This window comes from Gymnoscopelus braueri, assembly GCF_963280865.1.
Source record: "Gymnoscopelus braueri genome assembly, chromosome: 7".
Taxonomy (NCBI): domain Eukaryota; kingdom Metazoa; phylum Chordata; class Actinopteri; order Myctophiformes; family Myctophidae; genus Gymnoscopelus; species Gymnoscopelus braueri.
In genome coordinates, this window is record NC_137608.1 from 48,648,922 (window position 1) to 48,663,853 (window position 14,932).

The 14,932-nt window shown below is 39.7% G+C and overlaps 1 protein-coding gene across 1 annotated transcript in view; it reads right to left on the minus strand.

Moving 5' to 3' along the window:
* The window catches only part of LOC308089091 (protein unc-13 homolog B-like), a gene marked incomplete at its 3' end in the record, with an annotated part of 115,708 nt that overhangs the window by 89,591 nt on the left and 11,185 nt on the right, over positions 1 to 14,932 (minus strand). Inside the window, exon 2 of the mRNA XM_080433663.1 lies at positions 5,858 to 5,887. Within this exon, the coding sequence (XP_080289789.1) occupies positions 5,858 to 5,887 (30 nt within the window). The remainder of the gene's footprint in view (positions 1 to 5,857; positions 5,888 to 14,932) is intronic.

Sequence of the window (14,932 nt, forward strand, 5' to 3'; positions counted from 1 at the left end):
ATTAAAGACCTGTAAGGTCCATTTGGTTAGGGACGCCCCGGGGCCCCCAAACCACCGGGTGGAGGAAAGTATTTACTCAAGTACTGTACCTAAGTACAATTATGAGGTACTTTTACTTTACTGGAGTATTTCCAATTTTCAATACTTTGACTTCTACTCCACTACATCTCAGAGGAAAATATTGTACTTTTACTCCACTAAATTTTTTTGAAAACGTTAGTTACTAGTTACTTTGGAGATCTGGATTATTATTACAAAACATACATTGACCACTTCAACCCTATAAATACTTTAGCCGATCTACAAGCTCACAACGTGTCGCTTTGCGACGCGTTGTGAACTTGTAGATCTGCTATTTTCAAAAGATTTTTATACATGACAAACTTGTGAAATGGGACAGCTTTAAAGTTTTGCACTTTTTGGTAGAAAATGTATAACAAAAAATATACAAAAAAATTAAGACAGTAGAGAGACAAAAGTTAAAGTAGCAGTTGATATTATTACCAACTTCATGTTAAAATGTGTTTTGCAGATATATCACACGGACAAAGTAAGTGGCATAATAATCATAATCACGATGTAATCTATGCAGAAAGAATAAATTAAATGTATGTAAGTAAAGTGCCCAGTGCAAGGACTGGCTTAAGCCTAAACTTGTGTAATAATTCACTGCTTGTGAAAAAAAAAGACATTTAATAGGACAAAAATGCACATGTTTTAGAATGTCCCATGTGGAGGGGAAGAACAACACTAAAGTGGGCTCCCACTATAAATTATTTACCACGTTTCAGCTTTTCTTTTATTCCTGTGAGCATTTTGGAAGCTCATTTTATATAATATAAAGTAGCCTCCTAAGCTCGTCTCGTACTGCTAAGACAGCGAGATCAGCTGGTCGCCTCGCGCTGCGAGGCGTTGTGTGCTTGTAGATCTGCTATTTTAGGTAAAGAGGTTTGGTGTAGAGGGAAAAAAGAGCAGACCAAGTACAGAGTGAAAGGTCAAGTTTACTTAGTATTGACGATTTAAGTGGTTAAATGTCTGAAAAACCACATTAGCATGAATGCAACACACATGTTGACAGTGCTGTCTATGAAGCTGCCTATGAAATCTATATTATACAATATATAATGGGGGTCCCTGCTTTATCTCTCTCTCTCAGCCAAGGGGTCCTTGGCCTGAAAAACGTTCTAGACCCCTGATCTAACCAACCTGTTCACCCAAGATACAAGATACAAGATTAACGTTGATGGGATTTTTTTTGCAGCCTCTGTTCCTGCTGACAGTCACAAATTCTGTTGTAATTAGCAACCAATGCAACACTGGATAAATAATGCGTAGGTTTTGTTATACTCAATAACTGATCGTGATTTTGCTAAAGGTTGGTCAAGTGCAATAATGGACGTTGTGTGTGTCTGTGTGCAAGGGAAATGCACCATAAATGTTGTCTTTAGAAAATAAAAACAACAAAACCTAAAACCAGTGGTGTAAAGTAACTTAGCTTATTTACTCAAGTACTGTACTTAAGTACAATGTTGAGGTACTTTTACTTTACTGGAGTATTTTACTTCTACTCCACTACATCTCGGAGGCAAATACAATTATTTGAAAACTTTAGTTACTAGTTACTTTGCAGATACATTATTATATTATTAAACATACATTTAGCAACAACCAGTCCATGGCTGACTATATGCATGCCACCACCACAACTTTTATGGGAAAACAGGGGAGGAAAAATCGATCGAAGCTGGCTTATTTTCAGAGAAGAACAGTCTTGCTGCAAGCTGTTCTCCCAGAAGGAATACAGACTAATTAGTGCTGGACAACATGACTGGAGGAATTGTGAACACCACTCAAAAATGCACAAGAACAGTGAATATGCTCTCGTCATCATGGAAAGAATTAGAGTTTCACTTACAAAAAGGTATTCAAGTTATTAGGTCATTTGAGAGTGTTGCTGACTTGTTATCAGCAACACAACACTTGTAATGTTGTAAACCAAGTGTGGTTGTTTTTCTGTTAGTGTGACAATCTGGTGGCTTGATAGCATTGTCATAAGACAATGTAAAACTTAGCACTCGATATTTTGGGGAATTTTCTGCCTGGACTCAACTCAAAAGCAATCACTTGTAAACAGAAATTATCTATCTGCCCACAAAGCCATTTTGTTCCTTGTACCTGCATTGAGTGAGTGACAAATAAACCCTCTTGAATCTGTTGTATGCAAATATCTCATCCATAACATTATCGGACCAGTTGATATTGATTAACCCCCAATCAGAATGGAAATGGATCGATAGATACTGTAGATAGATAAGAAAATCGATCCTCTGCCGCGTTGACATCAACATCCCAAATAATGACAAACAACGTATTTACCTTCCACACAAATCATCTACTGTATTCCAATAAGATTAGAAAGACTTGCCATCCTTTAGAGGTCCCAAAATTGGTTCATCAATAGTGTAATGAGAAAGAAAGAAATATAGAGCTCTAGCTACAACGTTGCTATATTACCAGTGCCAGCCCCAGCCAAATACACTTTCAGCATTTCCGCTTCGTTTCTGATAGTGAGAGAGAGACAGGAAAGGTGAGAGATGGGGGGGGTCAAGCGCCTTTGTTCGTATTCAAACCCTGCCAGCTGTGGAAAGGACAACCCATCCATGCCACACATGCTCTTACCACTGGAGCACCCCTTCAAAAAGTATTTCTATACAAAATGTATTTTTATGAAGTTGCATAATATCCATCGTTCATAATGTAATTTAATGAGATGCATGTTGTTGCGATTAGATGGGCCAATCACTGGAAGTTTCTCCTCTCGTGGTTGAAGAAAGCAGCATTGCATCCTGTCTTAGAGATCGGCATAATGCAATCAAGACAGAGAATAGAAAACTATGCTGAATATTTGTTTCCCCCAGCTTGATTATTTTACAGGAAGGTCAGCAGAAAAATGACCCATTTCTTTGCCAAGAGACCAATGCACGAAGGACGATGAGAGGTGATCAATGTGCTCAATTGAAAGTATGTAACCTTTAAAATGTTAAACCTTGACACTGATTTATGTTAAAGTACTGTGTAATCAAATATAGATATATTCAGCGGCGTTGTTAGGGTCTTGAGACATTGGGGGCTTAGCCCATGCAGCCAACACATCTTTACACCTTACTGCTGCACTATTTCAGAGTAGAATGAATATAAGATGTGAAACACTGTGCTCTACCAAAAGTTTCTACCAGCGTATAGGCTGACTTTCACAACATGAAATCACAATAAACGTGTAAAAAAAAGAATTGAGTGAAATCTGAGTTCAATTCAACTTATTCTTATTTTCTGGAGCAGGATTTAAAAACCGCAAGAAATAAATAATGATGTTGATGTTGATGAGCGCGTGTTTGCCGCACTACTACTCATCTCCTCTGCTCTCTCATACTGTTCTCTTCTCCTCTCTAATGTCCTGCACGTGAAAGGGATGAAGTCAGCACACAATGCCAACCAAAATCTAACCAAATCTCATTCAAAATGTACAGTATGTGATGAAAGTTTGCTATATATACGCAAAGTTTTACACACAGGTTGAGTCAGGAAGGGTCCGGGTCCGTCTGTGACAGCTCACTCACGGACAGGTACCTAGTACAGTATATACTGTATAAAGAAGAGCAAACATCACGATTGAACTGGGGACCCCCCCCCCCCCCCCACCCTGACAAGCACTTGGAATTGTAGGAGCTGAGGCATTACATTTAGTTTGACTCGGTTCCACAGAGAAATATTGTGAAAATAGCCGATTTACAAGCTCACAACGCCTCGACTAGATCGTCTATTTTCAAAATGTTCACCTCTTTCTTAGGTCATATTTGGTCAACCATTTTTTTATGATACTTTTTTATTTTAGAAGTACTTAAAATGTCTTAAAAGTCCTTAAATTGTCACTATAGAAATGTGCAGATAGATACCCTGTATACACTTATACTGCATGTTGGTTTGTTTACTGTTGAGTGAGAAAGAATCTAATCATCTGGGGACCACCAACCATCACTGGTCTAGAAAGAGGATCGTTAGAGATGATGCCTTGTATTGACTAAAGCCTGTGTTTCTCTTGTTCATGAACGCTACCAAATTGTAAGTAGGTACAGAACATAATTCGTGTCCGCTGGACAAAACATCTACAGAGCAGCGCTCCGGTGCTCTCTTATAGCATTGGTTCTCAAAGTCCTTGGGGTCCTTGGGGGGATACCAGGGGGTCCCCAGCAAAATGTGTTAATAAAGCGTCACAATCATTTTAACCCCTTTATCCAAATGTTATACTTTGGCTATTCAAAAATAGCAGATATACAATAGCGCGGCACTATGAGCTTGTAGATGAAAAATGTGTGCAAATCTTTGAATATATCATTTTAAAGCGAACATTTGTAACTCAAATCTTTGCTTCTGGGGGTCCCTGGAACAAAATATTTTGTAATGGGGGTCTGCGGCCAAAATACATATCATTTTGGGGGTCCTTGACATGAAAAGATTTGAGAACCACTGTCTTATAGCACTAAACCCCAGAGGCATAGATATTGTTGGTCGGTCCCCCGCACTTCTGAAATGATACCGGCATCCCTGATATAGTGAATGCCAGAGGACAACGACAACGACCCTGTAAAATGTGGGCTCGCTTTCTCTCTCTCTCTCACGCTCACACAAAATGTGATATGTGATAATATTTTAGTTCAGTGATTCTCAACTTTTTGAATTTCATGAACCACCAGTTTCATATGCATTAAGTCCACAAACCCCTATTGTATTCTTTTTTTGTCTAATCCCCAATCTACACTATAAGATTTTCAGTGTTAATTTAACTAAATTAACACTGTGTGTTATGTATGTACAAATGGAACCAAATGGACCCATAGGAAGGGGTCCATTTGTATATTCTCAGAGTTTCAGACCCCATTTGGACCGCTGGTGATTATCCCCGGACCCGAACGCCAAAAACCAGGGGGTTACAGCACATCCACCCAATCACACCAGGGTGTGATTGGATTCTCCACGATTTCCCCGGAGACTCCACAATGCCCTGTTGGTAATCACTGTATAGATTGACTGGAGCATTCCGAGGCTAAAGTGTCTTGCTCAAGGGCACGTGGGTACGGTGTGGGACGATCATCCCACAATTCCCCAGTTGGTCCAAAAAGTTTCGAATAGGCTCTATGCACAGCAGCCATTTTGGAGAGAAATTGGGCCTCTTCTTACTTCCATCACAGGTGTTACCAATGATACTAATGAAGGCTCTACGAGAACTGAAAAGTTCCTTGAGGGGGTTCCAAATGACCCCTTAAAAAAGGTGTGTAACAAAGTGTACAAATGAGAATGTAACTCTCAGAGTTATGGGGGTCCTTGAAATTAAAAGGTTTGAGAACCACTGTGGTAAAACATGTGCCAAATTTCGGTCCAATATGGCTGCTGTGCATGGAGCCTATTAAGTCACTGGCTGAGTTTGAGAATAGCATACTTGTATACTATTCTTCCTAAAAGTACTATAAGCAGTACACAGAATGTGAACATGAATAAGTAGAGAGTGCAAAGAGAACAATGTAGCGCCTTAAAGAAACTAGGATACTACCAGGTAAACAGCTACCACCGTTGTGTTCTGCATCCCACAATGCAACTATGAGTCATTTACAATTCTTTTTAAATGCTCCCGCAGGTGAACTTAACGGCCTGGTAGTCATATGAAAGTGTACATGAATGATAACTGAGTCATAATGGAAATTATACTGCATGCCACTACAATATTCCAAATACAGCCAAAATGTGTTTTCTGTGTATGTGTGTGTAGTAAACGCATGCATAATTTAATGGGTTCTTTTCTTACCTGGGAGGCCATGGAGTTTGGCTTTCTTCACTGAAAAAGAAAAAAAGACAATACATGTCAGTCTAAAGATTACACAAAATATGTAATACGCAAATAAATGTGATTATCTAGCAAAACGGCAGGCTTTCAGTCTCAAAGCTGCGCTGTGCAATATGTTTTATCATCACAAGGCCTGAAAATATGTGTTATATGCACATATTATCACACACTATCCCATCCTTTCAAATGAAGATGGCAATGTAAGTTCACTAGTTAAGACCTACAATTTATAATTTAGCCATTCAGAACAAGTTCTTATCCAGAGTGACTTGGATGAGAGCGTGTAAGATCAGAGTCAATGGCATGAACCCTAGTCAACCAACAACAACTTAGAGCTACACTAGGATACCAGGTAAACACCAAGACGGAAGTCAGTGAAGAGAACGCAAAAGAAAGATCTAGGGCAGTGGTTCTCTAAGTGGAGTTCGTGGACCCCCAGGGGTCCTTGAGGGGGTTCCAGGGGGGGGTCCCCAGCTAAATATGTTAATATAGTATCAAAATCAGTCTAACCACTGTAACCATATGTTATATACTTCTGCTATTCAAAAATAGCCAATCTTGTAGCTCACAAGCTTGTAGATCGGCAATTCTTTTTTTTTTCTTGAAAGAAATGTTGACACTGGTTAGATAGTAACATCATTTTTAACACAAATCTTCTCTTATGGGGTCCCTGGCACAAATATTTTCAGATGGGAGTCTGCGGCCAAATACATATCAATTTGGGCGTCCTTAATTGTTTTGAGAACCACTGATCTAGGGAAGTTGAAGACCAGGTGTGAACAGCATTCTGCATTCAGTCGTAGGACCCCGTGTGACATTATGGCCGTGGTGTTGCTAGAGCAAAGCTCATTGGGTCACCGAAATCAGAACGGTTCATTCTGCCACCTGCCTAAATTAGATCATGAGATATGGTGTGTGCAAAGGTGACATTTTGGCCTGAGGGTGGCAGAAAAAGTCACCTCGCCCTAAAGCAGTGGTTCTCAACCACATGATTTTGGGGGGGTCCCCAGATGACAGTGAAGTGACATTTTATGGACTTTTAAGACCCTTTTAATACCTAAAAAATAGATATTATTATTAAAGAAAATAAAAAGACCATTACTGCATCAAAGGTAATCAACAAACTATACTATAAAACATTGGCCAAATTGTCAAATAATATAAGAAAGAGGCAAATATTGTGAAAATAGCCGATCTACAAGCTCACAACGCCTCGCAACGCGCTTGTAGATCAGCTATTTTCACAATATTTATCTGTGGAACGGAGTCAAAGTCCCCAGTTCAAATATGATTATTATGGGGGTCACGGCCTGAAAAGGTTGAGAACCACTGCCCTAAAGAACCAAACAGTGTTTGAATTGGCTTGCCTCCTTGAGCAAAGCTAACTAAAGTCAAATTATGAAAAGTATTATATAACTATAATAACATATCTCCATGTTGTTTTGAGGTGTTGAGATAAATGCTATGGCGTCAACATCACTGCGTGCTTTCACAGTTCATCAGGAACTGGACTTGGAATGATCTGTGTGTGTGAGGGGGTATAATTGAAATTGGGCAACTGTACACTTCAAAACAACATGGATAATATGTATTTATGTATTCATACTGTACTAGACCGGATCGATGAGAGTCGGAAACGATGGCAGTGTCTCTTTCTATCTGGTTGTGTCCCTTTCATGCACATACGGTACGTACGTATATTATATTTCTATATCTGTCTGTCTGTGTCTCTTTTATGGCCATCTATGGAGTTCCGTGTGAGGCATGCCCACATATCCAGTTTGTACTGACTAGGGATCACCAAAAATCTGAAGGGTTCATCCTTCGGGGAGCATGAATCCGCTCAGCAGGTGTCGTGTCAATCTGCCTATTAGATTTACAGACGTCTGTGTGCAAGTGAGAGCCCCTTAGAGCCCTGCTGCCTGCCAGGCTAAAAATAGTTGAATAGAAATACACTGAGAACACCAATTGTAGTCATTCACAATCATCAAAGAAGATGAGCGAGCAAGAGCGAGAGAGACAGAGACAGAGAGAGACAGAGAGCAAGCAAGCAAGAAAGAAAGAAAGAAAGCAAGAAAGCAAGAAAGCAAGAAAGCAAGAAAGCAAGAAAGGAAGAAAGGAAGAAAGCAAGAAAGCAAGAAAGCAAGAAAGCAAGAAAGAAGAGGGAGACATGATCCCTATTCTGGGAATTCAAGAATCAAGGGTTTTATTTGTCACTCAAGTACAAGCAGTGAAGTGCTGGTGTAGCAGGTTCCACAAAGACAGTGCAAACAACATCAATGTAACATAATAATGATAATAACGGATGGATATTTCATTTTTTTTAAGGGAAATGAGCAGATTTTTTTCCTTCCCTCCTATCTCTATTCTTCCACTCTTTCCTGAAAACTATAAATGATGGAGTTTGTACGGGGAAAAAAAGAAAACATAATTGCACCCACTCCTTTACACCTGTGAACCTGTGATGAACCTGATTCCAATTCTGTGTGTTCCTCTTCCTCCCCTATCTTACAAATATATCATTTAACCCATTTAGACTGGGAACGCATCTTGTGTAATTTTAAGATTTCTTTGGGGTAGTCAAAAATAGCAGATATACAAGCTCAGAACGCGGCACCGAGTGCCGCGCTCTGAGCTTGTATATCTGCTATTTTTGAAAAATCGTGAAAATCTTTGAATATAATGCAATACAATATATCTTTGAATATAATGTATTTTTAAAGCGAACATTTTTAACTCAAACTTTGCTTCTGGGGGATTCTACAGATGTCTTCTAAATCCTAACCCTCCTTGCTATATATAGCAGTGGTTCTCAAACTTTTTCATGTCAAGGAATCCCCAAAATTATATGTATTTGGCCGCAGACCCGTATCTGAAAATATTTTGTTCCAGGGACCCCCAGAAGCAAAGATTTGAGTTAAAATGTATATATATATATATATATATATATATATATATCCAAAGATGTGCACAAATTGTCACAGATTAAAAATAATAGCAGATCTACAAGCTCATGCCGCGCTCAGGTGAAAGATTATAGAACACACTGGAGCGGAGGTGAGTTATGTAGTCTCAGTCTACCTGTTACATCCCTGCCCCTCATCCAATCAATGACAGACAATTCACCGTTCAGTGTCGCGCCATAGCCAATGACACTGCTAGTTGATTTCACTAGCTGCTCTGTGGCCAATGAGAGGGCTAGCTGGTAAAATCAGACAGTAAAGCAGGCCAGATATAACAGTTGGTTCTCAGAGCGGGGTCCAGGGATCCCCAGAGTGTTTTGAAGGGGTCCCTAGCAAAATGAGGAACAGTTTAAACACCTACGCCCTATTTTATAGTATTTCAGCCGAAAACAGAAAAAATTGCAGATCTACAAGCTCGAACTTGAACTGCTATTTTTTTGAAATATTTAAACATTTCTGATTCATAATTTAACAAAGTATTAATAAACTATCAAAGTAACTAAAACCGTCAAATAAATGAGTAAAAAGTACAATATTTTCCTCTGAGATGGAGAGGTGTAGAAGTATAAAGCATCAGAAAATGTAAGTAAAAGTAGGCTTCCTTGAAAATGTACTCGAGTACAGTACTTGGGTATGTACTTAGTTACCTCCCTTTGCTGCCAATGAGAGGACTAGTTGATGAGAGGGCCTGTATAAAGCAGGCCAGATAGTAGCAGGTTGCGTTGGAATGATTGTTGTTTGTTGGTGAGCAGGGCTGTGCTGTGCTGTGCTGTGCTATGTGCCTGCTGGGATAATCCCTCTGGCCTAATGCCTTAAGCAGTTGAAATCTACCAGATCCCGCTGCATTGTGAGAGACCAGCGCTGGGTGGGAAACTGTGCACATTTCCCCCTCTGGATTAGGTTACAAGAACAGATACAGTGGTGGTACTTTTACCCTTAAAAAGCATATTATGGTCAGCTTTTATACACAAATCTACAAATGATTTACAGTCAACACTAGTGGCGTTGCCCTCTGGTAGGCACTATAGAGTACTCAGAAACACACTAGACTGCATTCAGTAGTTGTTTTATCACCCGAATGCCTTATCTGAAATATCTGCCAGCTCTCCAGCATGCAGTGGAAGTCTTTGCTAATTACTCAACGCTACTGGTTTAGCTGTAATGAAATACAATAAAACTGGATTACAAATGGCTAGAAACATGGTATGTTTTTTGTTTTTAATTTGTTTTATTATCTTAGCACTGTAGCTATGCGTGTTCCCTCCTCATACAGTATCACTCACCTACACGCACACACACACACACGAGAAATGAGTTGGCAGCCTGTGATAGGCCGTGACCATGTCGCGTAACTTAACTTCATCTCTAGAGAGTAAACTGTTAATGGCAGGTTGCGATCTTGTAGATCTGCTATTTTTGCAGAATGTTCGCCTATCATGATATGCCCAGCATAGGGATGCTAGGATTCATGAGGTTAAAAATCAAAAGCAGGATAACCATTATAAGCAGTAGATTGAAATAATCAAACCCTCCCAAAAAAATTGAGAAAATCAAATGAACCTTTAATTGTCTCGTATGTGTGTTTCCAGGCATGGAATGAGATTCCTGTAATCAATATTATCGAAATATATTAGAAAGAATATTCTTTTTAAGTCTGCCCGCTGGCCTGTAAACAGAGAATATGCCAAATCCCATTGTAAAGCACACAGTGGCAAATTGAATCACTCTAGGGCAGGAAATGGAAAAATTAGATCACCCTTCCTCTGGAACATGTGATGTATATGTACTAGTAACAGATGTTAACCCATTCAATCCCGGGGACGCATCTGTGTCATTTTAGATTTCTTTGGGGTACAAGCTCATAGCGCGGCACCGAGTGCCGTGCTATGAGCTTGTAGATCTGCTATTTTTGAAAAATCGTGAAAATGTGTGCAAATCTTTGAATATATATATATATATTTCAAAGCGAACATTTGTAACTCAAATCTTTGTTTCTTGGGGGGTCCCTGGAACAAAATATTGTACAAATGCTTGGTTAAAAAAATATACAGATTCAAAGATTTGCACACATTTTCATGATTTTCCCCCCAAAAATAGCAGATCTACAAGCTCATATTGCAGCACTCGGTGCCGCGCTATGAGCTTGTATATCTGCTATTTTTTTTAATAGCCAAAGAAATCTTATAATTGACACACAGATGCGTCCCCGGTCTTAATGGGTTAAGGTCGAGACAAAGGAGGTCACCAAATCAAATTTCAGTGGAGCGTAGACGTAATCAAAGTGGATACGCTGCATGTCATCTACCTTCATTAGAGTGAGTTCAAACTGGACCTCATCCTCTTTGAAGTGATGCTTGTAAATACAGGCTTAGAAAGGAGTCCTAATAAGCACTCAGGAGACTATCAAAGACTGATGTTTAGCTGTACGGCATAACCTGGTCCTCACTGAGGTGATACAGTTTGGCTGGACCTCCTTGGAATGTAGGGCTGCTGCAGCTATTGATTCTTTACTTAGCGATTATTCTATTGATTACTTTTTGGATTAACTTTTGGGTACCACTGTAATCGAGATGCGCTTTATCATTGTTTTCAATGAATCGCTGCAAAAAAAAAAGTCTGATTAACCACTTAAAAGGGATAGTTCACCCAAAAAAAATACTTATTTTCTATCACACCCCGTGAAGCCTTGAATTCATGGCGATTTTTTTGTTTTTGTTGCATTCCTAGGCCAATAATTTGATGACCGGAGGAAAGATAATGTGTCTAATGTGTCCGGTAGGAGACTCGAAGTTGACACTTTTGAGTCTCCTACCGGAGCACATCAAATTATTGGCTTAGGAATGCAACAAAAACAAAAAAAATCTCCATGAATTCAAGTCTCCATGGGGTGTGTAATTGATAGAAACAAAGTCATTTTGGGGGTGAACTATCCCTTTAAGCCCTTTGTCGTACAACATTTGCGGATAGCTTGTAGATCGTCTACTTGCGCTATTTTTATTTATTTTTTTGAAAGAAAGCAATATTTCAATTATTTCTCCCAAAATCCATATTTTTTTATTTAAAATCGGTTATTGATTATTTTGAATAAGTGATTAAATCGCAATTCCGTACTGGAAGGATCTCACACACAAAGAATTCTACATGCAACAAATGTGCATGCCTTTAAAGCTACATTTGCTACGTTTTATGTCTGAAAAGGTTGAGAACCACTGCTTTAGTGGAAAATGAAACAGGTTAAAACAGTAGTATACCCAACGTGCTCAGCAGGCAGACAGACCTATACTATGACTGAGTCATTACGCCAGACCAGACAGTGGTTCTATATTTAGCCATGGTCTTTTGATTTACGATGGTCTACGCGAGCGAAGGTGGGCGACCTGGTGGCTACTGTATGTTATTAACAAGTCCCACTGTCATTTAAACACGGCTGCAGCCACTATAAAACCACAAACAAAGAAACAATGCAGCTATATCTATGTTGACAAGAACACACTGATGGAAGTGCGTGCGTGCGTGCGTGCGTGCGTGCGTGCGTGCGTGCGTGCGTGCGTGCGTGCGTGCGTGCGTGCGTGCGTGCGTGCGTCTTAGTCATGAATTGTCTCGGTAGTGGCAGAACTGTCTCAGTAGTGCCAGGACAACAGCCTCTTCTTGAACGTCAGACAAACCAAGGAGATGATCGTGGGCTTCTGTATGCAGCAGCAGAGTTCCTACACACCCCTCTTGATCCAACGGGATACCAGTGGAGAGGGTGAGTAGCTTCCAGTACCTCAGGGTGCAACATTAGCGTGGATCTGACTTGAGAATGCAGACGGAGACCGTGGCAAAGACGACTAGACAATGCCTGTGTCACCTCAGTCAGCGGAGGAAATTCAAGGTCTCAGAGAAGGTCCTGAAATCCTTTTACTACTACCTCCCTGCAGTGGTGGAAAAAGTACTCAAATTCTTTACTTGAGTAAAAGTATCAATACTGCAATATAGAAAAACTCTGTTACAAGTAAAAGTCCAGAATTCTAAATTATTGGCATCAAAATGTACTTAAAGTACCAAAGTACCAAAAGTAAACTAAAATGTTTTAAAATGCGTTGGGATGCGACACGTTGTGAGCTTGTAGATCGGCTATTTTCAAATAGCGTATGTATAAAATAGGGCTTAAGTGGTTAATGTATGTTTCATGATATCATAATTTATATTTGAAAAGTAACTAATAACTAACGTTTTCAAATAATTGTAGTGGAGTAAAAGTACAATATTTGCCTCTGAGATGTGATGGAGTAGAAGTAAAAGTATTGGAAATTGGAAATACTCAAGCAAAGTACAGATACCTCAAAATGTTACTTAAGTACAGTACTTTTCTGGGAAATTGCAGAAATTGCTACAGTAAGTGTGGTTGCGCCGACGCCAGTCGCGGGTCGCGGCCACTCGAGGAATACGCTGGGAGAAATACCGTCGGAGGCTGCGCCAATTACATTGTCACGTCACTGTGGTTGCCCTCCACACTAATTAAAACAACACACAACAGTGGTAATGAGCAAGGTCAAGGTCCTGGGGTGCTGGTATATCTCAGCTGTGCTCAAAGGCCAGAGAGAAGAAGTCTTCGTTTGTACACTCTCAGAGTGTACAAACTCAGAGCGCACCACTGATATAGCAAAAATTGTTTTACAGAAAAAAATAGTTTTACAGAAAAATTAAGGCATTTGTTGAGACATTTGACAGTTACAAATGTTCGCTTTAAAAATATATATATATTCAAAGATTTGCACAAATGTTCACGATTTAGAAAAAAAACTGATCTACAAGCTTATAGCGTGGCACTCTGTACCGCACGCTATGAGTTTGTATATCTGCTATTTTTGAATAGCCAAAGAAATCTAAAATGACGAAATGTGTTTCCGGATTGAATGGTTCAAACACAGCTGCAGCCAATCAATCAATCAATCAATCAATCAGAGTTGTACACCCTCAGATATATAGGTCTGTGGCCTAATGCATAGCAAACTGGGGGTCCTTGAAATTCAAAGGTTCGAAAAGCACTGCCGTGTGGACACACAGACACAGCGCAGACACACACAAATGGACACATGCGACACCAGTGCCCTGCTGTTTATTGTCAAGATCCAAGTTCCGTCTTACGCTTGACACAGATGAGATTAGTCTGCCACCGGGATCCATGCTTCACCTCCCCACTCCCATCTACCCTATGGCTAACCTCCTGTGGCTGGTGGCGGAAGAAATAGCCTGCTGCTCACATTCTTAAAACCACCACTTAGCCCAGTGATTTTTTTTTTTTTTCATATCGAGGTCCATTATTTATTCGCCATTTGAGCCACGGACCACCGTTTGATGAGATTTAGCCTCTCAGACCCAAAACCTAGAATATTTTGTTATCGTTGAATAAAGATTTTGTCCACAATTCCATGCTGTATTGATGTTGGTACCATAGGAGAGATGACAGGCAAACGATGATCAAAAGTAATGCAGATGTTCAACAATAATTTTACTCTTGAGAGCGTAAATTTTACGCTCTCAAGAGTTAAAGGATCTACACCATGAATTTAAAAAAAATAAATAATATTTAATAGCATATTGTATATGTCCCTCAAACGTTTTTCAAAAGGTTTGAGCCTAAATCAAGCCTCAGATAAACTCATTCCAACTAACTTCTCTCTGGCTTATAAAGCACTTTCACCTGCAATACCACATTGTCCTGATTTGCACGTGGCGCTATTGAGGAAGTTTGTATGCATGTTATCTCCTGGTTCTGAGTGGAAAAAGTAAAAGAAAAAAAAGAAGAAAAAATAAAAAAAACATTTTTTTTTTCTAAGTTGGAACTGAAAAACGGGAGGGATTGTACCGCTAGTGACGTCACTTTCGGGGCCAAATCAGTTTGGCTTGTTTTGAGACCAATTTACATAAAACCCCAGATATGCTGTGAAAGCCTGAGGCCTGAGGAAAAGTTAAAATTCATGGTGTAGTCCCTTTAAAGGTCTATAAGGGTCCAACTCTCCATCATTTAGCTGGGGACCACCTGGAACCCCCTCAAGGACCACTGGTTGAGAACCAATGACTTAACCCA